At 35.4% G+C, this 25549-nt stretch overlaps 1 protein-coding gene across 1 annotated transcript in view; it reads left to right on the top strand.

Moving 5' to 3' along the window:
- The window catches only part of fzr (fizzy-related), a 77376-nt gene extending 53773 nt beyond the window's left edge, over nt 1-23603 (top strand). The window contains exons 3-9 of the mRNA XM_068772461.1: nt 13708-13941; nt 15591-15725; nt 16816-16930; nt 18777-18898; nt 21127-21295; nt 22048-22157; nt 23036-23603. Coding sequence (XP_068628562.1) covers nt 13708-13941; nt 15591-15725; nt 16816-16930; nt 18777-18898; nt 21127-21295; nt 22048-22157; nt 23036-23212 — 1062 coding nt within the window. The 3' untranslated portion in view covers nt 23213-23603. The remainder of the gene's footprint in view (nt 1-13707; nt 13942-15590; nt 15726-16815; nt 16931-18776; nt 18899-21126; nt 21296-22047; nt 22158-23035) is intronic.
- Nucleotides 23604-25549: the final 1946 nt, after the last annotated feature.

The following is a 25549-nucleotide window of genomic DNA, read 5'->3' as shown; positions in this document are numbered from 1 at the left end:
CTAACAATTTTAGAAGGTCGAGAGTTTTTGATATCACAATGGTAAAGATGGCGTATGTATGAAACGTAAAAGAATTTTTATCTAATATTAATGGTAACCGATCATTAACGGTGCATTAACTTTTGACAGGTAAATATGAGAAATATCAGTTTTAACACCTTTAGTATTGACAGCAGAAAAACTTGTTTTTTTTTTTTAATATTTGAAATAGTCGTTTTTTCACTTCGTGTTATTACATTTGTCTTTCCATTTTTGAAGCGTAAAAAAAATGCGCTGTGAGTTGTTTTACAATCTTAATCGAGTGTTGTATACTTTTTTTATTCGTCGTTAATAATATCCGGACCCATGTAACTGTAATGGGTATTATTTTAATGTATTTATCGGCATTCTGTGACTCTTATACCAGCCATGCGCGTTGACAACTAGATAATACTTAATTTTTTACATTTCATGTTGATTTGAAATCGAATATTAACATAATGTGTCTGTCGAACCAGTGAACGTAGAACTGGATCTACCTTAATCAAGTTTGGGACCTAATAAGTCTGATTGGACGATAACAGGCTAAACTCCATATACCCCGTTTCGCGTGGAAAAGAGAATATTTTAATACGATGTCAATGATCATTTGATGGATGTGAATTTTAAATAACCTTTCGAACTAAGAACCGATGACTTTCCAATGTTATATATTTACTAAAAGCCTTAAAACGGTGATGAACACTTTATTTGCTCTCAATTAACGTATAGTACACCCTGTCCCAAAATCAATGGTGGCAGACATATTTATTTATTTATACTTTATTGTATACCATAGATAGTAAATAAAAGAAACTATTTATATAGAGGTACAAAAGGCGGTCTTATCGCTTGAGGTGATCTATACCAGACAAACTTTAGATGGAGATGAGAGACGTGAAGGTAAGGGCAGTTTAGGGTGTACATAAATTACTATACACACATACACATATACAATTTTTTATATATACATTTAAATATATGTATATGTAGAAATATGTGCATGTATATATTTACGTGGAAAACTTAATTACGGATTAATTAAAAAATGCTACACAATATTTTAGAAGCCACATAAAAATAATCAAAAATCGTAATGATAATTTAGTAAGAAAATGTTTTAACAATATTCGAAATATTACATATTATAATTAATTAACGTTTACAGTCTGTCACTGTGGGCATTGTACTAACAGAAGTTATTGATTTGTCGCATTCTTATATAAAAATATTGGTACCATAAGGTGTTTCGAAAAAGATGTAAAAGCTTTTAAGCTTTTTGCTGGTCAATGAAGTATATATTCACCACTTTAAACCAATTAGCCTGTATACCTAACTGACGAAAATAACGGACTTTTCTATGCGTGGTAATTCTATGATGATTTTTTCAGGAGATTCAATGAAAGAATCAAGTCAGTATGGATATTAAGCAATATCTGTTTATACATAAAACTTAGTGCAATGTAAGTGCATTTTTTACACGAATACATTTAAATAAAATGTACAGTTTTTTCTTCTTTAATTTTACCAAAACGCAAATTTTAATTGACCGTGTAATTCCAACAAATTGCATCAAAACGAACGTGTACCGAAAATAAAAAGTCGATATCGATTCTAGGTATTCGAGTTTATCGGAATTGATTGAATTGCGAAAAAAAAAGTAAAGGAACATTCACATTCGCGTGTTTTTTTTTTAATTAGCGTTTTTTTTTTATCAATCCAACATCCGAATGCATTAGCCGCACGTCACTCTGCCGCGTGTTGATTGCGGCTCACTCGCTCTGCTGCCGGCTGTCGACATGTTCGAGCTAATAGAAAAAGTCAAGCCGGTGGTAAAAACTTTAACTAACCGCGTCGGAACCGTGTCGGAGGTGATAGGTCGTCTAATGCTCTGCCAACGAGTTCATTAAAATATGAAATTGTTTTAGAGATCTTGGCAGGTTGCCAATCACAGGATCGCGATGCTGTCGATTCCTCTGAAAAAAAAACTTAACGTTTCACTTACTTTCTTAACTATTTTTCGCAAAGTTATAATCATAAATTATGTCAGATTTCTCTTAACTATTATCTGTATTTATAACTAGCAACTGAAAAAAAAACATCTATTTTATGATTTAGTATTTTATTTCGCAAATTTTAAGTATAATATACGTAAGTGTCCTTTTAATATATTTATAGTGTTAATTATAAGTTTTATATTTTAACAAACAATTAAAAACAGTTTCAAACGAAATAAACTGTAAAAAAAGAATGAATTGACATGAAATTTACTTTATATTTATTACCCAACGTATCATTTAAAGATTTTTTTTAATTTCATTTTCATACATATGTATCTAGATGATGTCTTGGTGGACTTCTTACGCTGAACTTATCAGTCCGTGGTCTCCACTCAACAACCTATGAGGTCTCCTCACTGACATATCAACTTGCCGATCATTTCTTATTCGATTTAGTAGAAAAATCCCGACTAAAGCCCTTAACATGACTCGTTGAGCGACTAGTTTTTGGTTTACTATTATGAATCTTGTAAGTATTATTAGGTAATCTCACCACTGATAATCACAAGTCAACAACAACTTAATTTTTTGAAATTAGAATTGACAGTGACGTGTATGGTACTTATACAGCGATATACGCGCAAACAGAGACCGCCGTGCGTCGCCTTTCCTAATCCGATGAGAAGATTACGCGATAAGTTCTCAGTAAGGAGGTCCTGCAGTTAAAATGACATACCGCAGTGCTATAATATCCTTACCGGAGAGGTAGGTTTAGCTGAGGTTTTATGTATTAAAACATTGAAGCAGGCAAGTAATAAAAAATCTCTGAAGGTGTTAAGCCTGTAATGTTCCAATTTTTGAAATACAAGCAGCAAGCCTCTAGAAGTGGATTCGAGCGCGATTCCCAGTACGAATAATGAACGTAAAATGACGCCCATGTTAGCATAGTGTTAAAAATAAAAATCCAATCTAAAAATTAATTCCAATTTTATTGTTAACGAATAAACTTTATTTGGATTACTTTTTATTTACCCTTCATAAATGAGTTGTAACAAAGTACGTTCTGTTAATTAAATTAAAAATCATTCATGTGGTATATAAACTGTAATAAAGCCTTTTAACTCGATTTATGTATTTATTTCGTTTTTATGTGTCTGTTTTGTTTTGTTATATCAGTATTGTTATATTTTGCTCCTTATATAAAACACATAATACAATAGGTTTTTAATTTTTAATTTTTACTATCAAAAAATGTATAGTTATATCTATAAATTAAAGTCCTTTGAAATGTTAGGTTATTCCATTTGTCGAGCATTAATAGAAATGAGATGTTATGGACTACAGTTTGATATCTCGCCTGATACAGATTAGTTAGTCACCGATGTTCAGCGATGGTCAGAACATTGAAACAATAAAAAAATTAACTCGAATCTCAGAGAACTAGTAAAAACAGTCACTTATGACATGTAATATTACATTCAAATTTTCTAATTTTGTAGTAACTTTTTTCAGTTTTTGACTGAAAGTAACATCGTCCTCGTACCTTAGGCATCGTATACATTAGACATAGCTTATCACCTTTTCTAAGAGCAGATACTTGTATGATTTCATTGGTATTTATAAATAGCTCCCCAAAGCAATAGCGCATGCTGCAATTAATAAGACGTTAACCAAATATTTACACGTATACCGCTGCCATTGGCCTTTTAAAACTAAATCAGGAACGCTATTTCAAGATCACGACAGTGAATGCACGCGCATCCTGCACATCCTGTCCACTATCTCTTAAATTATTTACTAATTTATAGTTTAAAAACAATTTATAGGTTATCGACTTATGTACTAGAAATTTGAAGTTGTAATTTAAATATTATATTTATAATAATTTATGTTTAATATACTACAGCAATTTAAAAAGTTAAATCGATTTAAATTAAATCATAAAAAATATGAATATTGTATAATCATTTATTTATACAAATCATTATGTCAGATAAGGAAATACAGGTCGTCAAGTGTTGTATATACTAGTAAAAATGTTTGGCACAAGGAAAGAAAAGTTTTATGCCAGATAGCTGACGAAAAAACAAAAACTATTAAAACTATTCATGAAATTCTATATCTGTCGTAGAGGTGCCACCCACAGTATTACACGAGCACTAACATCTGAATACAAATTTCGGTTCGTTTTAGAATGCATCGACATTTCTGACTCAATTCTCCATACCTGTCATATAAACTCCGCACCCGCCGGCGCATACTTTGAATCCAAAACAACGTCCTGCGTGCAATACGAATTATTTAAATTTGCAACATTTTTGTTACAACAATCGTCGATATTTATAACGAACAATCGAATTATGAAGTGATTTCTAAACAAATGACACTTTGTTTTGGCACCGGAATTAATAAATCCTAACGATACGTGATTAACCTTTGCCGAAGATCATTAATACAAGCAAAAAATATATGATGTCTGAAAATGTTACGATGTACGATTATAAAACACTCCCAGAGACCTGTGTTGAGTGAATGCGTGGTTCCGTTTTTATGTACTATCATTTTAATTAAACCCATATAACAATAAATAGATTATAAAACTCCACGTTAAGTAAGTGATCAAAGCAGTTTTTGCATTTAAGACAGTTTATAAACTTTACGGCACCTGTGTCGAGCAGGCCATAAAAACTTTAGGTTATCAACACGCGCCAACATTTTTTTCCACTATCCCCTCTTTTACACATTACGGGGAAAATCAACTCTCAATTACCGTGCGCATTGATTGAATAAAAACCGTATCAACTCGTTCGGTTCTTGGATTAATTAATAAGTGCAAAAAACGGAGATTAGTTTCTGCATTTGAATACCAATGCTCGCGATTGTAATAACAAATTAATCAAATGCGCCTGCTTCGATATCGCCTGCAATTACATTAAAGCGCGGACATGCCGCTGCGCAGGCGCGACGAATCAGCTCGCGGGTTCATCTAACGCTTTTTGCCAGTCCTTGAGCGGATAAAAGTCTAGACGTTTTGCAATTTACGAATTTCTCGGCCGCGCATTTCAATGATTCGTGCGGCGCGGGGTTCATTGGTCGGTTTGTGTCGATGCTGCCTCGTTTATTATTATCCCCTTCGAGATCAGCCAGGACCAGGTCCGTGATTGAAATTTTCAACGCACGAATAGTACACCGTGACGTATTTTTGCATCGGTGCCAAAAGTGATTGCGGCCCCGCTCGCCTTCTAATGTTAATCGGGAACTATCATGGCAAATTTAACTGTTTCTTAATATAATCGGTTCACGGTTCCGATCAAGGTTCCTACGAGAAACAAATCTCAAGGGAATTGATTAGGTTAATGGTTTGGCGTGCCAATGCGAACCAAGGTAAATTGCGTCCACTGTGCACGATAGCAATAAAAGTATAACAAAAACCGGAGCAACATCGCTCCGCTACCGACGGACATAGACGGTAATTATTTCAAACGTTAGCGTACATTAGAGCTCTTAAAACATGCGCAAAGTAACACTTAAGAATGATCTATGATAATAACGTACCCAAATGATACAGCGCGCCGATAATTCGTGTTTGCTCATCAAAAAGTTATTATCAAAGTTTTTTGGCGCGCGCGCCGCGGCCCAAACAGACACAAAAGTACAGTCTAGGCGACGGTCATTGGCAGGGGATGATTCGTAACTTTTGCATTATCTGTTTCTATGAATGCATTTTTTCATTTCGACTGTCGAGTTGGTAAAATCGATTCCTTTGTAGGTTGTTTTTGAACACACTGACTAGCTGCCGTTGTGTTTTTATAATCTAGATTATGTCTTAGATTGTCCTCTGAATTGCTGCACGGTCACGTTTTGGATTCCATTGTCTGAATAGCATACTATCCACAGACAATTCTATCTATATGTAGCGTTAATTACATCGAATATTTTTTTTCTGCAACTCGTCGCTTACTATGGGCGTGTATTTAATTTCTATTGACACAGACCAAACGTTTGCTGAGTGACGTTAACAAATGTATTATCAATACACAGATGTCTCTCTGTTATCAGCGGTTTGATGCGTGAAATTTTTCATTTACAGTTATGTACTGAGCAGTAAGCTGCGACATAATATCATGACATTATAATCTTGCATCGCAAGATTGTTAGACGTTAACGACCAGCACCATCTGCATCTAGCGACCTGCCTTTTGCTTCACAAATGTTCGTTTGTCAATCATTATTGTTGCCATTACCAAAAAAAACTTGTCATAATATTTGCATCGTAATGATGCTTAGTTTATATCAAGATATATGCACACAAATGTGCCCAGTGTAATAAATTATTTTTGAATTGACTTAAGAATTCTAGATATGCAGGTTATAAATAACACCGACTGCTTTGATATCCTTTATATTTTAGTTAATTTGATATTTGACGATGAACATTTTCGATTAGGACGTCAATATATTTCAAAAACTGAATGTTGCTGCACAATGTATTTGCATTTTTATGACCATTTTTTTTTTACCAAAACTCGTAGTTTTTTTTTGGCTAAATGGTTTGCGAATATTTATTTGGATTTGAAATAGCGAATGGTATACAACCTGTTTGAATAATGTACTAACGGCGCGGCTCCCGTGCCCTCATCAGCTGTGGAACCGGTCATCAGAAGTGCTCATCCGTGTTCACTCAGTGTCTTGTTTACAGAAACAACATCTACTGGTACGCGAGAGAATTTTGCGAGAGGCATCTACATGGCCGTAATTTTTGTGTCTATTTACACAACCTCTTTATTTGTGAATCCTCTTCGCTGCCGAGGCCCCATAGGGTTGCGTGTGTTGACATTGTTGTGTCAATCGATTTTGAAGTCGGATATGCGAGATCTTATAAATTTGATGTATTTAAATTTACTTGCATCGTCACTCTGGTGTCGAAGTGTAAAGCTTCGGTAATTGCGATGGTGAAAGAAAGTTTTTTAAGGTCTCCAGTACCGCAGCGAGAGAGTGAACGTATCAAAAAACTGCCATTGCGACAGATGACGGTCCGAACATTTTTTGTTACGCGATCATTTGAGGGACGAGAAGAAAGTGTCTGTTACACGGAAGCCGATGATAAGAAGAGGTCGCCGACCTCCTCAAGTACAGACGCATTTTCCGTACACTGATACCAAGACACTAAAAAAATCGTGTTTGAATACAACTCGAGTGCCATTCTTCTATGCTAATATGCAAGTCGCCGATGACTTATGTCCGTCTCAGCCATTTGAATTCATTATCATTGTTTGTATGGGACGTAAAAGTTTTGTTTAATTTCAAACGAGTTCCGTGTTTGAGATTTTGTATTCTCCCCGCACCGCGCGCCTGAAAGGAGTCTTGAGAACATCTGCAGTGGTTTATTTTTTATTGCAACACCTCCAACGTGACCTGCTTACGGAACCATCCAGGTCACAAAATCTGCCATTCATTTATAGCGCCAATCAATCTGTTATCTCCGATCTAGTCACTAGTTGGTGGATTTCTAGCTTTTTATGCGTCTGCTCTCCGCGGTCGTTGAACTGTGAATCTGATTGCTCATTCATCTTACATCATTGTGGTTTTGGTCGTATTCAAATTTTTCTTTTACCTTTTCTCAAAACGCTGTCGTGTCATTACTTTAATATTCTCCTAATGCATTTTGTACGCCTCAATTCAAATCTAATCTCGTTTTATTACATTTATTTTTTACTATTGCACTAATGTCTCTGTCTATTAAATACATATCTTTGTATTAAGAAACAACAGTCAATGGTACGGATTTTTTTAATATAGTGCTATTCACAATAACGGCTTATTTAATAATTTAGGTTACATATTTTAAAATCTACTTCAGATCTTATTTATCGAATCTTTACCGTAAAATTGTTTAATTATTTGAAAACTGGTTACATATTCTCGTCTGCGGAGTTAATATAAGTAAATATTTCGTATAATTAATATTAATATAAATAGACGAACTCGTTTCATTCCTGCATGCATAAATTATCCGAGTTAGTAGTGAAATCTATTATAGTGGCCTAGGTGTCGTCGCCACCGATTGTGCTATTGTGCGGTCTATTCGAGCGGACTTTTTTGTCTATTACGTGTGAATAAAGCATTCGTAACTCGGGAAGTGGGCAATTTGTTTTGAAAGACATTGTCCGCGGAACACCGCGAAGGTACGAAGATGACGAACGTCACGCCACGAACGACTGTCAATAACATTTATCATAGTTCTCTTGTCCGAAATTAAGTGCAGCTAGCTCATTAAGTTTTTTTTTTGTCACGAGAGCACCGCAACCAGCGTACCACGTAGGTGAGCGCCCGGATGATTCTAAAAGCGGACAACGTGACTAACATTTAATGACTCAAAATGTTCTCTACGCAATTTATTTGAGATGAGATTGTGTAAAAAATCACTATTCGCCTAATCAAAACAACATTAGTCAAACAAATTGTAGGCAAGCATTCGGGATGTTGTAACCGGCGAATGTTTAGGTTATTCAGTGTCATAACATCGTATGTTATCACCAGTGAATGCTTTCGAATCGTGATCATTTTCCTATACAATGAAATTAACCTTGCCGCGTAATTACTGATTCTTTAGATTCCTAAAAGTCATCATCGCGATAAAGATCATCGTAAACTGTCTAGACTTTCGCATTATTTATTCTTTACGATGAGAAGTGTATACGCCGTGCCGTTTTCTCAAAACAGTCACATCTCCAACCGTCGCTATCGCCTCGATCTCGGCTTACGGACCTGCTCGCGAATCTTCAAAACCAGTTGCAGTTCCCTGCAGGCTAATTCCGTCTTACGTAATATGATGATATGCATTCGTTTTCAACCACGGTCCAAGGTCGCTGTGCCATCGACCACGTGGGGGCGGGGCGTTTAGTGAGTCAATATCTTAAGTGGCAGCCGAGAATTAATCACCGTGCACCGCTTGATGCACTTTCATCTTCATATCTGTCCCGTTACTCTCACCATTCATAGACTTCTTAGCCGTATCACGATCGCATCTCGGGTTTTTGCCATCCACAGATTAAAACACATTCGTTTTAGAGGTTTACATCTCGGTTTCTTGTTGCTCTGATTATACAGTCCCTTTTTTATCTGCGATATTTATTGTACGTTCAGCTTTCATGTTTATTGTACACGTATCTTGTGTTTTCGGAGTACGTAGGCGTCACGCCCCAATTCTGTTTGCATTTGAATCGAACTAATATGCGCACCCACTGCGACGGGTCGATTCTTTCAACTTGTTGTTTTCTTTAAACAAGGCAACTGTTCGCGGCATCTCCGATCTTTTCACCCACGCTTACGTATTCCATTCGAGTCGGTAAAGGTCGAGCGTATTAGTCCGGGACGCATAAGGCGACGGCAACCCACGTCGTATCCACGAAATTCGCGGCAGTTTTATGAAGGTGTTATTCATCTAGATTACTTAGGAACTGCCGTAAACGCGGGTTCACGGACAGCTCGATGGTCGGACATAACGAGAATTGTGCACTTTTTGCAGTAAATTACTCGGAATTTACCGGCGGGTTTGACGGTGCGAAAATTAACGTCCAAATTGTCAACGTAACGTCGTTTTAGACGACAATAAACAAAACATGTCGTGTGCACAAGTTTTATGTCTCCATAAATAATTGTTCTTCGTGTTATTTTAGCAAACACCTGTGCCGGACAGACTCAAAATTGACAATTGGAATGCATTGCAAAGGTACCGCACGGAATTGTTCCAATTCCTTCTTCTTCCTTTCGTCATATCACTCACTACTGAGAGGAGCGTGAACTTTTTTTGGTAATTTATGGCACACTATATTACGTTTTCTGCACTGGTCTTCGATGATCCAAATTCTTTATCAGGTGCTATTTATTTGTTTTAGAAAGAGTTGGACAAGTGCGTTTTATAGAAATTGTACGACTATGATTAATTGAAGAGTTGCGAAAAAAATCGCTGACAAATCGAGACGCTATCGAACGCACGGGCTGAGCTCGAGGCGCAGTTTTTTTTTCAGTTGTTTTTTTCTGCTCAGCTCGCACAAAAGACACCGGGTAGGCGAACCTTCAAGGACTGCGCTGTTACGCTTCAGGTGCTTCAAACATTTCCTCTTTGCGCTGACGAATTAGCTGATTCTTTATATATAGATAAATAACATAATAATAATAAATATATGTCTCGCCTAAGACTGCTTTAAATTATAAATTGCGGTACAGTACAATGTTTATACACGACGTCGGGTTATCGCTGTAAAAGCTTTAAAGGAGTTAATGTATTATACGAATATTCCGTACATCATTTAACAGCAAATAGCCAATTTGCTGTAAATTGTTGTGTAGTTATTCTCTATCAAAAAATTAATGTATTCAATAATAATAAATAACCTAGTGATAACACAGTAAAAAATACGTTTTTATACTTCGCATTAAAGCGTATTAAAATAAATTATAGTTTACTATTTGTCCCTGCAGAATTATTGACAGAATTTATTGGTCTATGATTTCAGAGTGATTTATGTAGGCTGTGTGTAAATAGATATGAAAGCTTAAAAGCTGTTTCGTGAGAACTGAGCTATGCATACACCCTTTTACACCTGTGATCTGTATAATATGTCTAATAAGCAGGAGTTATCGATGTTTTTAAGTACTTGAAATATGAACATAGCGTTCTCGTACTGTTTGACGCCAGAAATATATAACAGACTAAGTGAGTTGCCAATAGCCATACAGAACGTTGAATAATTGAGAACCTCTATTTTGTCAAAAGTTTATTCGCTTACATTTTATTTGGACACGCAAACGAAGAATATAATTCCTAAAGCGTCCAAAGATTAGTAGTTTCAATTTATCAAAACTTTTTTGTTTTCTATTCAGCTCGAAAGCAATTTGTTCATTTTAATATCGCCGTGCCTAATGAGTGCACGATCATTTGTAACTTTAGCACCGTTTCTAATTTTTATTTCTACGCCTTGTTTTTTCATATTTGCTTATTAATGTAATTAAATATAACTGTTGCGTTATATGCCCAACTGTATTGATGTTTTAATAATTTGTCCGGCAAACTTCAACAACTCACGGTGCAGGGAGTAACGTAAGCACTTCACAACGGCCGATAAAGGAAATAAAAGTAAAACTTTTACGTATTGCGTATTTGATTTAGCGCAGTTGATAACTGGTCAAATTTCAGGCACGACCAAACCTGTTCGCTAATGGGATCGCGTGTGTGGTGACACTTAGAAAAAAGACCTTGATCTTCTTTTACATTTTAAATTTCCCTTTTAATTACGTTATTTTTGGACGCAATAAAGGTTGTACATTAACTCGACGTTCAAACAAAACTAAGGCGACTTCTAACAGCGCCCGACTCGGGTGAAATCGTGAAAAATCGTCGAATTACGCGCAGCGTTCCATCTTGAGCTTATCTCGGTCATCAGCCGCTCCAGTTTGGACGGGAACTTAATCAGCGGGCTGCGAGTTCCTTTATTTGGCCGCCTCTGTGCCGGTAGCGGGATTTGCTTGATGTCTTCAGAATTCTATTACTGCTAATCGGATCTGTGCGCATTTATTTCTTAATTTTGTCGCTAATTATGGCCAGTATTTATACCTTCCTAGTGCCTAATTTCGGTGCGGCTTTGGAGTATTTAAAGATAAGAAGTTGATGAAATTTTATAAATAACTCTTATTTGTTATGTTTTACACAGTCAATCTAATTTATACTCTTAGTTAAGGTTTTATGTGTTATATTGTCTACCTCGATGTTACTTGCAATTTACATTATTATTTATTATACCGTAAAGATATTTAAGTAAGAAAAGGTTCAATATATAGCTACTTCGGCCATGCAGCAGCAGTCGTGCAATAAAGTGCACCGCCCGCCAGCCCGCTGATAAAAAATGCGCACGCGGCAAACAATGCGAATTACACAACTACCACCGTTAAATCACTCAACACGTGTTTCACCCCTCCACGGGGCATCCTCAGGAGTAATGTTACACCGATTAGTGCCAAACACAGAGCACTCTTTTAGGATGGACTTCCGCAAAATAACGCCTGAATCCATTAGATATGGTAAAGATAATTATTTTTTTTAGTTATCAAGAGATATATACCAAGAGTCTATTAAGTGGATTCCATGTTAGTTTTTGAATCCAATCAATACAATAACAATAATGGCAGACGTGTGTTAATAACTTTTAGTTTTAGTTAAATATTTTTGGACCTGTTTTTTGGACTTATCGTACCCCCTTATAATGAGGACATAGACTACTAATACTTAATTTTTTTCACATTTCGTTATGTTTTTATATTCCCTTTTTATTCTTCATGTAATCTCTTATTTCATTTCATTCTTGCTTCTTGCATGCATCAATTTCCGTTCCACGCCACGTGTCCCAAAATGTAACAGGTACAGTTTTACCTTTAATTTATAATATTACTCAATTTGTACGATTTTATCACAATTTTCCGTCGAACTTAATTAAGGCTTTGTCGACCTATAATTTTGCGATAATTTTGTGTTTTTAATATGAATACGACTGGCCAATAATTTCTAGCGGTACAAAATCAGCATGGACAGGTAGTAAACAATATTTAATTTCTTCATATATGGCAAATTTTAAAAAAGTTTTAGCATACTGTATTATCATTACATCATTTATTTCTATATTTTGGATAAAGGTGCATTAAATATTATTTGACAGCGACTCCTGTAAAGCTTTTACGATACGACTACGATTATTTAATGCTGAATTAGCTCTATTGGTCCAATTCCTTGCATATATCTTTTGATTAAGTGATCCGGATCGCAAACGACACTGGTAGCATCTCGTATCGATGATGCGTCCGCGCAACAAGTCAGGATGACTTTGACGAGACAATTTATATGAAATTTACTTTGCGAATAAATTAGCTATAAGAAATTTGAAAACTTTTTAAAACATTTTACATACAACGTGAATGCACCAAATTTAATCTGAGAATTATATGTAACGTCTATGGCTAGCTTTATCAGGTAGATTCTCACAATGTAACCGTTCATTGGTAATTATAATAGCTGGGCATTGTTAGTGATTCTAAATTCAAATTCTAGTAATGTCGTATTACGGTTTGGTCTATAACGGTATCGTTTTGCCTATTTATATTGAAAGAAAGTCTAGCTTAGATTAGGCTATAACCGTTAGTAACTTACTTTTATTTGTTCTTTAATATATATTTTGACTATATTAATAGTTAATGAAATATTCTGTAATATTACATTACATGACATCGGCCATATAGCACGGGCGAGGTAAAAAAAAAAGTAGAAAAGCTTATAGATGTTGGCCATGTAGAAGGTAAGAGGCCTAGAGCACGATTACGTACTCGCTATAGTGTTGCAACACCACCGTGCACGGCGCCATAAAACAAAAAAACCAGGAGAAACATGTCACGGCCCCCCGTCATAGGGACAACTAATACAAAGATATAATAAATAAAAAGATGCTTACAAAAATCAATGCATAATCTGGCATTATGCATTGAAACTGATAATATATATATACATACACTTGTGCAATCCTTACATTACATGGGCGAGATTATTAGATTCAAAAATAATATTTTAACCTGTGTTATTACTTTAAAACAGTTTCTATCTAATTTTGAACATTTTAATTGTATGTATTTATGTTTGTCGTAGGAGAACATTGATCCTTCGCCCTACAGCCTGTCGCCGGTGTCGGCAAAGTCGCAGAAGCTTCTCCGTTCACCACGTAAAGCGACGCGGAAGATCTCCCGAATACCCTTCAAGGTCCTGGATGCGCCGGAGTTGCAGGACGACTTTTATCTAAACTTGGTAGACTGGTCTGCGCAGAATGTGCTCAGCGTTGGCCTTGGTAGCTGTGTGTATCTATGGAGCGCCTGTACGAGCCAGGTGAGATCTTTACTCCTTACTACAGAACGTTACGTTTTGAACAGTTTATAACGCACTATGTTACGTCATCTGTGCCGGTCTTCAGGCTACTTTAGCATCGATCGTGGTCCGGACCTGATAGCACCAGCGCATGAGGTTGCGGCCTCGTGGTCGCTATCTATATTTCTGGCTATGTGGCCTAAATACTCAATCCGCTTTGTGCATATAATGAAAAGGCGAGTGAATACTCGGAGTTACATTAAATCGATGCGCTGTTTCTTTACAGCCTAAGTAATTTACTATCAAACTCTTTCTCTTTTCACTGCCTAGGGTATATTCCATGTGATGACGGGATACTACTACTATTTTATACTTTTATTCCTCTACTTCTCTCTGTTTTGAACGTCTTTTTCTTAAGAGTTTGTTTTTCACGACATTCTGTACGAAGCTAAAGTTTCATTATGCACCTTGTTACGGTCGTATTAAGGTTAAGTGTAGTATTTTGATTTTTTATCTGGACAACACTGCTGTTCAAATGGGATTTGCAATGTACCGCAACATGTCACCCCACCATTCGCGAAACTAAGGCGTTTTGAATTTACTGCCGCGTAACTGTTTTTTTTTTTTCAATAATAAAGATGTTCTCATTTTCAAAGATTGGATTACCAGTGTACAATGACATTTAAATCAAGTTGTCGTTAAAAAAGATAATATAAACGGTTGAATGACGAAGTGATTTTTCTTAAAGTGTTAAAGTGCTTGGGAATGGGTTGCAGATTATTACTAGAGATCAATTAGCACGCTTGTTTTTGTTCAGACGGTAACGCAATACGCCAGCGTGGGGTCGCCAGTCTGGAAAGATTTGAATTCCTTCCCATCGATTCTATGCTTTAGATAATATGACACCTATGTTTAGATGCCTAGGTACTAATTTCCATTGTCGAAATATAGATAATATTAGTCTTTGTAAAATTGTCATCTTCATGAGAATTTAGAATTTTTTTTGTAACTATGTATGTGAATGTGTATATAATGGTTGTTGGATAACACTGCATAGGGGCCGCTACAGGTACTATTAAAACTTTAAGGGAGAGGCTATAGTTCCGTTTTCCGTTGACCTTAACGAGGTCATTTTTCCACTTCGTTGTTGGACTGTGTGGGTGACATCTGCTGCCATTGTTCTGCGCGCTGTGTTGAGCGCCACTGGCGCTACAACTTGCCAATCCGCTTGGCAAAGTCGATTACTTTAGTTCGTATACGGATCTCTTCATTCCTAATTCGATCTTGTAGAGAAGTCCCAAACATACTCCTTTCCATACCAATGACGTCCGAAGTGAGATACCAGATTCATGTCACGTCACATTCAAAATACAATTTAGGTATTTGAATGCACCGCTCATTTGTATATGTTCCTGCCAATAAATGGAGTTCGTCATACTTTTAGCGTGTGATTTGGGGTTTTTCATTTTGTGTTTTTAATTTTTTTTTAAATGTTAATGGTTCAATCCAACTCATGGTCTTCTTGTGTTGGGGTCAGAAGAATTGTAATTCTTGTTACATTTGTATTTAATTTCCACGACAATTGAAATAACAAATCTTGATTATTATATCATTTGCTAATAAGGAATGTATTGTAGATGTTAGTTTATCCGGACTTATGGTTATTGCAGGTGACGCGGCTATGTGATCTGTCGTCGGAGGGCAACGCCGTCACGTCGGTGGCGTGGAGCGAGCGTGGCCACCTCGTGGCAGTGGGCACACAAAAGGGTCACATCAGCGTGTGGGATGTGGCCGCTAACAAAGAGGTAAGTTGTTAACATTGCAGCCAGTAGGGTTACCGGAAATCGACGCCGCTATGTTTTAGTTCTTACAGTTCTCTAGTGAGTTCCTGAGTAATCTGTAATAGTATATAAGTCACTAGCTTTTCTCTGCCGCGTGGCTTGCAATGCCTTTAGTGAGGGGTCTGCGTCTCTCGGGATAAGTGTAATCAGCCCAAGCTGATCTAACTTGGCCTTCAAATGATCACTCAATTAATACCAGTCTAATTCTAGGTTAAGTTAACGTTAAATTTCTAGATTTAAGACTGAGTTATTATATCTGTAAATAAATAAAAAAAACAGTCTTGTGAGTGTAATTTCGTAACGCCTTTTTAGCATGCCCAATGAAATATTTTATGTTTTATAACTATAAAAGCTACTTTGAAAAGATGTATTTTTAACGTACATTCATCAATCCCGCTTACACGTGGAATTTAGTAAAAGAATATATTTATTGTATAATGGCCATAAAAATGCACTGTATCTCTTGAATAGAATACGGTCAGATAATAAGTATGTCCTGAAAGTAAATGTAATAAAACACGTTTTCCTTGGTGGACCGACGACAAAGACAAGGAAAGTCGAGGGAACTTCCTGGACACGGGAAGCACAAGACTGGTCATCGTGGCCAGCTTTGTCAGCCTTGTATTGGCCGTCTATCGACTGCCATGATGCTGCCTCTGCCCTCCTGAATTCAGAAATTTTAAGTCTAGATACAATTTATTACCAAGGAAGATCAATTAATACATTTAAATAAAAAAAAATTTTCTTTTTAATATATTTATAAAGTGTATCGTATATTCAGTAATATTAGGAAATACTCCAATGGTTAATACTGCAAGGTAAACGTCGCTGCATCATAAATAGAACGACTCGCCTCGTTCATCAAATCACCTACACACTGTCCTAGATAAACTGTCAACTGGCACATTGTTCGTATTGTCCATTATTTAACATGTTCAAACCTATCCCTTATGTTAAATCTTTATTCAAATATATTCTTACATTTAGTCGTGAAATCGTAATAATACATATTTTCTGATTTTTTTTATTTTATGCGAATGTCATTTGTGAACAGGTTACGAAATTGCAAGGACACATCGCCAGGGTCGGGGCATTAGCTTGGAATGGAGATATGCTCAGCTCCGGCTCGAGGGACCGACACATAAGGCAGCGCGACACGAGAACACCACGTTAGTTTTTATTATTTAATTCTTAAGACTTAAGTAAGAAAAGGACCAATATTTAGCCACTTCCGCACATGCAGTGGTAGTCGTGCAATGAAATGCACCGCCCGCCAACCCGCTGATAAATGCGCATGCGGCAAACAATGCGAATCATACAACCGCCACCACCAAAACACTCAACACGTGTTTCATCCCTCCGCGGGGCATCTTCAGGAGCTATGTTACACCGATTAGTGCCAAACACAGAGTCTCTTCTTAAGACTTGTTTTAAGATCGGATATCCGGAGACGTGTCTTTGGAAAATTCTAAAAAAAAAAAATCATTTTTGTGTATTTATTATTAAATCATTTGATATAAAGTAAAATAATGTTACTATGTTATTAAAGTAACACTGTAGATATATTAAGGTTGACAGACATGGACAGGAACTTATTAAAGTAAACGGATATTTATAAATACTTCATAATGGTTTACGATTTTATCGATAATATTTTTATCGACTACAGGAACATATCTAATATTTACATAATTTGTACATGCTTTATTCCATATTTAAATTAAAGTCATAAATTTAAATAAAATCAATTGTTTAATAATATATTAGTTATCTCTTGAGTATTTAACTTGCAGTTGCATAAAGTGCAGTCTATGCAACTCTGTATAGGGACCCATTGACATCTGATTACGAGCAGGAAATGCTCATTGCGCTCGCGATCCAGCGTGGGTCAAGCGCTGGACGATCCGATCTCTCACACAAAAGGACATCTCTGCTTTAAATAATTTTATTATGAACACATTAGCTACGTATTAACATATTGAGGATATAATGACATTCTCAATTGTCATTTTAACTTCTCCAATTCACGTTAATGTCAGTAACACAAATTGGTGGGGCGATTATTGGAATATGTTTTTTTTTAATATTATACGTGACATGTTTATAATAATATGGACATTCCTTCTAGATTTTTATCTAATGGTACGTGTAGTCTAAAGAAGGGTACTCCGATCTTAGTTACTATAGGACAGGTTATGTGCATTAAAAAAAGCTATGTGTATCTAAATAAAACCTTTGATTACGGGATTTAAAAATTAAATTACAGAAACTATAAATTATTTTCATATTTTTTCTTCTATTGTTCTTGTACAAGGATAAAGGATGTTAATAATATTAGTCACTTGTAGTGTTTTTCCCTTTGGACGTATAAAATAATAAATAACTGAATGACTAAATAAATAAATAATTACTTTTCTTATTTCAAATGGCGAAGGAGAAAAATTGTATAGAGGTATACCCTAGTCAACGCTAAGCTCTAGTAATGTATTAAGGCCTGTACGCTCTCTTTTTATGGAGAAATATAGGGCAAAAATTAAGAATTAGGAAGGGACACCGAAGACGTCGATAAATTGTACCTGTATAAATATTCATTATAATTATAATTATTTATTTTATTTATTTTATTTAACAGTTTATTGTACACAATAAAAACATTAAAGTAACAATACAAATATAACTGACACAACAGGCACTACTTATTTCTAACCAGAAATTTTATTTATTTATTTACATTTTTTTGTACACCATACACAGTAAATAGAGGAAAAAAGGAAAAAAAAAATAGATACAATTCATATGTTAGAAGAGGTGGTCTTATCGCTCTAGGCTATCTCTAACAGACAATCTTTGGATGTAGATGAAAGACATGAAGGAGAGGGCAGTTAAGGGTGTACGTACATACATATACATAAATTACTATACACATATACATATAAAATGTTTATAGAGAGAAGCTAATGTTCATTCTATTTAGCATATAGCGTGCAATTAGTTATGTTATAATATGTTTTCCAGCGCAACAATCATCTCGCGTACTTCAAGGTCATAGACAAGAGGTTTGTGGTCTGAAGTGGTCGCCGGACGGCCAGTCGTTGGCATCGGGCGGCAACGACAACAAACTATTCGTCTGGTCTATGGTAAGCCATTTAAGTTTTTTTTTTTTTTACGCAAATCTGTATTCTAACTTGAAGAAAATGTTAAATAGACACGTATGAGTGTTTACCAACCTTTTTTATGTTATGACACGTCGTTATCTGTATAAAATGTTTATGCTCCCCCTCAAAATAGAATTATATACACGATTAAATAAATATCAGAAAGCCGAATAAATAAAAATGTAACAAAACAAAACAATTTAACATCCGTAGTATTTTGATGCGAAAGAAAATGCCAATAGAAATAAAAGACATGAAAGAGTGACGTATAAAAGAGTTGGTGAATGACGTTGAGAAGGAAAAAAGACGAGAATGCAAAGAATGAAAGCCTGTGAACAAAATTATTACTGTAAAAAGTCTCTGTCAATCCATGACAGGGGAGTTACGAGAAATTAAAAAACACATAAAAAAAACAGTTTTTAGTTAAGAAATTTAATGATACATTAAAGGAAGAAACTACTAGAAAGTTGTTAACAATCACAATAAATAAATTTAGAAAACATAATGTAAAGCTGCAATTCAAATTCTCATTGGAATAATTATTTAACGCAATTATTTAGGAATTTGTTTTTTTCTGTATTTAAATGGGCCGAAATGAAAGGGTTAAACTCTTGTCGAGTTTATATTGGAATTGCCCAAAAATGGCCTCCCTGTGGAGCGTGACCCCGAGGACACGTATCAGAAACAATATAGTAATAAGTAATAATTGGGGATAATATGGTGAATTATTCTTTGGCTTGCCAATAGTGCTTTTACTACTACCTTTTACAAGGTGGAAGCCTCATGTTGCACCACAACCGTGGTCTTCACTCCTGACGCACCAGCGGTCCTCTGACCCGCGTGCTTATGTGCACTGCCACTTGAACTTGCTAATACGCTGGGCTATGTCGCTATTACTTTCTTTCTTTAACGGATCTCTTCGTTTCTTATTCTTAACTTTTATTAACTTAATAGTTTTTAGTATCAATGATGTTTTTCAAACTGTTTGTAGAAATAAATTCCGCGAAACCCACTTGGTTACCTCGCTTTATCGCTTATCATATATGTAATGAATAATAATCAACTGTTATGATGGCGCGTTTCAGTTTTACTTGAATATTATTTTCTAGATTTGAAACACTTTTTCTCAGCACGACATAACTTATTGCTACTGTAAATGCGTCTTTATAACGCTCGTCGGAATTTAAATTAAACATTCAGTCACCGATGGTATCGAATTACATAAAAGTTGCAAATTACTGATCTCGAAATGAATGTGCAATTTTAACAAAGTCCACACTTTTATACCCTGTATTATGTGTATTAAAATTTTTAGACCTATCAACTTACGTCCATGGTGAGAGTGACATTATGCGAAATATTTTGAATTTAGAATGTCTAGGAGTAGGAGGTGGTACATTTATAATCCTAATCATTCATCATCATCATTTTAGGTGTAACGTAAGATGGTCCCGTAGGACGAGTTGGAAGCGGCTAACATCGTCTTCCGACGAACTAAAATACGTCCTCTGTTAGCCTTATTGGTGGACGGTCTATGCTTTGCTTGTCGGTTCGTGGTCTTTTCTCCAGAACTTCGGTTTTTGCGCTATGTGCAGACCTTATAGCGCAAAAACCAGAACTTCTAGCTTGCCAATCAGCTTATATCGTGTTTATATATTATTATATAGTAACTGCCCAAGTCGAGCCTAGTCAATCCATGGAGCGTCAATCAAAACGATATAAGAGCGCGATGGGCTCCTATGTCGCAGTCTGGTGAAGTAGTAGTATGTAGCGGCCCGAGCCTTGGTTCTCCCGGGAGCCCTCGATCTCCGCTACCTTAAAAGAGCTCGAGGCTAAGCGCCCTCTACCCCTACACATTACACCCTGGACAATAGTGAAGTTCCAGTTCAAAAAAAACTATTTAATGGAATCAGGCGTTACCTCGCGGAAGTCCATCGTTAGCAAGAAAAGGCTTTCTTTTTTTTCTTTCTTGCTTAGGATGGACTTCCGCAAGGTAACGCCTGATTCCATTAAATATTTAAGATCAGCATGCCAAGCTGAACAAGCGCGTTTATACATCAAATTAACCAAACTACATCGGGTATGCATGTGCGGAAGTGGCTAAATATTGGTCCTTTTCATGCTCAAAAAAAACTACTCTATGACAAACCGATAACTTTTGATATAACGAAGTGAATCAGCTGTTAGTCAATATTTTTGTTCGTCGGCAGCACTCTACATCGCCGGTGCAGACATATTCAGCGCACGTGGCTGCCGTGAAGGCGATCGCGTGGTCCCCGCACCAGCACGGGCTGCTGGCGTCGGGCGGCGGTACAGCCGACCGCTGCATCCGCTTCTGGAACACGCTCACCTCGCAGCCCATGCAGTGCGTCGACACAGGTACGTCCAGGCACTTACACATGTTATTATCCCTCTAATAGTTTTACTAACTTAGATATATAAGAATAATTATGGCGAGGGCTGTCACACTTAAAAGCTAACTTGGCTTAATTTATACTTAACTATAGGTAGGCCGCAAGAAAATCAATCTTCATTTAAACATGTATTTTTATTTTGACTTGTACATTGTAATACATATGTATAAAGTTAAATTATTATTTACGTCCTGATACTTGACATGTCTTCTCTGATAGTACATTTCTATATTGAAATTTTAGTTGTCGGCATTACTTTCAAAATTGACTCAAAGTTAGTTTTGGACAGGAGATTTTTTACCAACATTTTATTAGCAGTATATATTATAAACAGAGTATGTAATAATTTTTTATGCTGGTTACGTTTCCAATTTACGATTCTATTTTAAATTATTGGATATATTGACTAGTCCTCAAAAATGCTCATTACAATATTTGAATCTGTACTTCGTTAAATGAAACTAATGTAAACTTAGGCGATGCAGTTGGCGCGAATGTTTGAAATAAATAAACCTTAAGATTAAATCTGGTACACACCAAAAAGTCTTCACGATTCTTTTTAGTTCGTGGTATAACTTAACAGTAAAAAAACTTGAATTACTATATATTTTAGTTCATCATTGAAACAATCATAATTTATAAAAAAATATTTGTTATATATAAATTTATTGTTTTAATTATAAATAAGTTACCAACTAATATTATTTTAATGTACAGGTTCGCAGGTGTGCAATCTAGCGTGGTCCAAACACTCGAGCGAGCTGGTCTCCACCCACGGCTACTCGCAGAACCAGATCCTCGTTTGGAAGTATCCATCGTTGACTCAGGTATTTTTTCGTAACAAATTGTAATTTTTAATAACATTTTTACATAGTTTCAGCCAAAAGATGTCCACTACTTGACATATATGTACCTCTCTCATGAATTTCCAATAACAATGGTTGTCTAATGACAATAACTCTGTAAAGAAGCTGTCTGGGTTGATATTATTACCGTAGTGTTTTTCAAAGCATTGGGTGTAGGTAGTCACAAATTTGTGCACTTTGGTGTATGTGTCCCATATGGACTGTATTAAAATTATGTCACAAATATAGGCACATATTACTAATAAAATATTATACTGATTAAAATCATACAGCGAGTGATGTCGAATGCTATACTTAGAATTTAATCATATTTATCACGTTAGTGAAGGGAGGGCAAGGAAATTCTTGGAGCAGGAAAAACGAAATTGTATAGTAAGCTTGAACCAATGACTTCAGTACAGATGCTGGTGGATAAGGAGAATAGAGTAATAGAGTAGTGGGTGAATGCAGGATGAAAATAACGTGGACTAATAATAAATATATGTGCCTTCGCCGAGTTGACTACACGTTTTCATTATATATGTTTTAAATAAATATTATAAATGTTTAAAAATTTGTTAACAGCCATATATATACTTGCTGAAGGTTTAATAATTGAATGACAGGTTCTTGAGAATAATTGGCAAATATCTCGAGATATTTAATAAGGAAAATTAATGAAACGTTTTAGATTTTTGAAAAAAGCAAGTGTCAAGTTCCTAGGCGCTCGTTTGAACGCGATGACATATACTGTCAGAATCAACAATAGGCAAAATATAAAATATGTTCTATTGAAACTAATGTAAACTTATTTATAGCTGTTGGCGTGCCTATTTAAAATAAATAAATTTTACTTGCAGGTGGCGAAGCTAACCGGGCACTCGTATCGCGTTCTATACCTGGCGTTATCACCGGACGGTGAGGCCATAGTGACGGGTGCCGGAGACGAGACGCTGCGCTTCTGGAACGTCTTCTCCAAGACGCCCTCCCACAAGGAGAACAAGAGCGTGCTCAACCTCTACACCGCGCTCAGATGAACTCACACGCCCAACCCAACGAGTCAAACGTAAACCAAATACGTTCGACATGTGCGCCATCTATATGTCACAGTTAAAACCTGTTTTTCGTTAGAATTAGATTTTATTAAATGCCTTTGTTAACACTTTAGTCGGATCTAATCCTTTTTACTCCTAATGGAGTATACAAGACATGATAATTCGACGATGTCTAACTTTTCACAAAAGGTCAAAAACCAGAGACTACTTTGCCTTTGTGCAATTAAAAAAATAGTAGTTCCAATTAATAGTAATATAACTAGCTCATTAAGTATGTTTATTTATAATTTCTCTTTCGAATTGTGTATTTGCTGTTGTGCAAAAAAATGAATTATCGTGTGATCAGATCTGATGAAAATATCATTTTTTGTACTAAACTTCCGATTTTGTTTAATGATATTGTTAAACATTGCACTATGTTGATTTGCGTCAAATTTTTTTTTAGAAAATATTTACTATGGGAATAGGCATGAATTAAACCAATCCAGACTAGCGGGACTTTTTAGTCACCTTTTTGGTTATAGTCTCTATGAAATGCAACTGCGATCGGAATGAAAAAGTTTTAACTGGCATTCAATTTTGAGCGTTAGTTAATTCTAGTTCTTTAAAAAATGGTTTTAACTGTAACATATACATATATATTTATGCACTCTACACATTGTGTAAAGGCGGTTCTTAACCGCAGTGTGAAAAATTATAATTAAGTTATCAGATGTCTAATATATTGAAACTACGGATTATTATGTTATTTATATCGGTTTAGCATGCGTCTAGTTATACATCTGTAGAATAGTTTTGTGTATTTAACCTGTCTTATATAAAAGAGAACTATTTATTTTTATCAAGTTTATATCAGACTTGAAGAGCTGTTGAATATCGTAGACAGTTTTACTTTTTCGGATGGATTTCTTAAAAAATTAATAATTTGACATTTGATTTCCCGCCTTTTGCACTGTCACCTGTCAAATTATTATTATTCTTTTAAAAAATTCGTTCGGCGCAATTCGCTTGTTGATTTGTTATAATGATCGTCGATATGTCTTACGATTAGTTTTTGTTTAAGATATTTCCATAAAGGCTGGATTATCAAAACATGCTGGTTATATGAAATGTTAGATTTTATATTTTCGCATAATCGTGTAGTTTTTATTTCAGCAATTATATTTTCGTAAGTTTTTCTACATGTTTTTTCTGATTGTTATTGTAATACAATCAGAAACTGTGAGATATTTGTGAAAATTTTAAAAAAGGTTTTGTATGAATATACACAAGTTTGTGTATCTCGTATATATTTGTTTGTAACGTTCTAGACCACAAATCATCAATTTTATTCTTAAAGATTTTTGACAGGCATGAATACGGTTAACATGGCAACACTACTACATTAAATGTGTCTTCCACCACTACAAAATATTGAAATAGCGTAAAACCTTTAGTTGAAAATATTTGACAGAATTTATTCTGCAGAAGCATTGATGTTAGGAATCATGACATATTTTTTGCATTTTTGCTATAGACTTTAAAAGTGTTGTCTATCTTCACTGTCTTCGATGCTTGTCTTTACTTTTTTACAATTTGACTAATTTTATTGATGAATTTTTTTCTTCGGAATCATTTACGAAAGTGCTTTATAGTTTTTGAGAATGTACGTACTTTTGCATGATTGTTCTCTTGTGACGCTTTCGAAAATCAAATTGTTTTTTCTGGCAACATTACTAATTGTTTTTTTTTCTGTTCCAGCTTGTAATTAGGGTGTATGTTTTAATGTAGGGTGGGTCATTAAGTTAGAAGAATTTTAAAAATCACAAAAAAAAATATTTTTAAAAATAAACTAATTTTTATGACATACTAAAAACATTGGATTTTAAAAAAAAAACTAACATCAATGAGGTGTGTCATCTAAACATACCCTTCACTAGAATCTAAACCGCAAATTCGTGAAATTCGCAGACATATTGCTCGTGACTTAGCGGTTATTTCTTTATGAATGTTGTTAAAGAGTTTGAAGTCTATAAAGCGACGACGAATGCCCAACTCTCGAGGCACACGGCTTTTGAGGCAACCTTGAAGAAGAATCCAGCAATGTGAGGTCTGGGTTCTCAACACGATATCATTTTTGCATTAAACATTTCGTTTAGATATGCTAGAGGCTTTTGATCCTCGCGTCATCTTGGTACTGTGATCTGCTTATGTAGTATTCAAAATTATTCCCTTATGAAAAGAAAAAATTACTTCAAATTAAAATTCGCGCAACTTTTTAACACACCCTGCATAATACTGAGAGATGGTATTATTGATCATATTTTTAAAAATGCCATC

The sequence above is a fragment of the Battus philenor genome, unplaced genomic scaffold, assembly GCF_028537555.1.
Source record: "Battus philenor isolate CCGP_79_NKW_IND1 unplaced genomic scaffold, ilBatPhil1.0.hap1 SCAF_5, whole genome shotgun sequence".
Lineage (NCBI taxonomy): Eukaryota > Metazoa > Arthropoda > Insecta > Lepidoptera > Papilionidae > Battus > Battus philenor.
The sequence above is the reverse complement of the archived record's forward strand: the minus strand, read 5'-3'. Positions and strand labels throughout refer to the sequence as shown.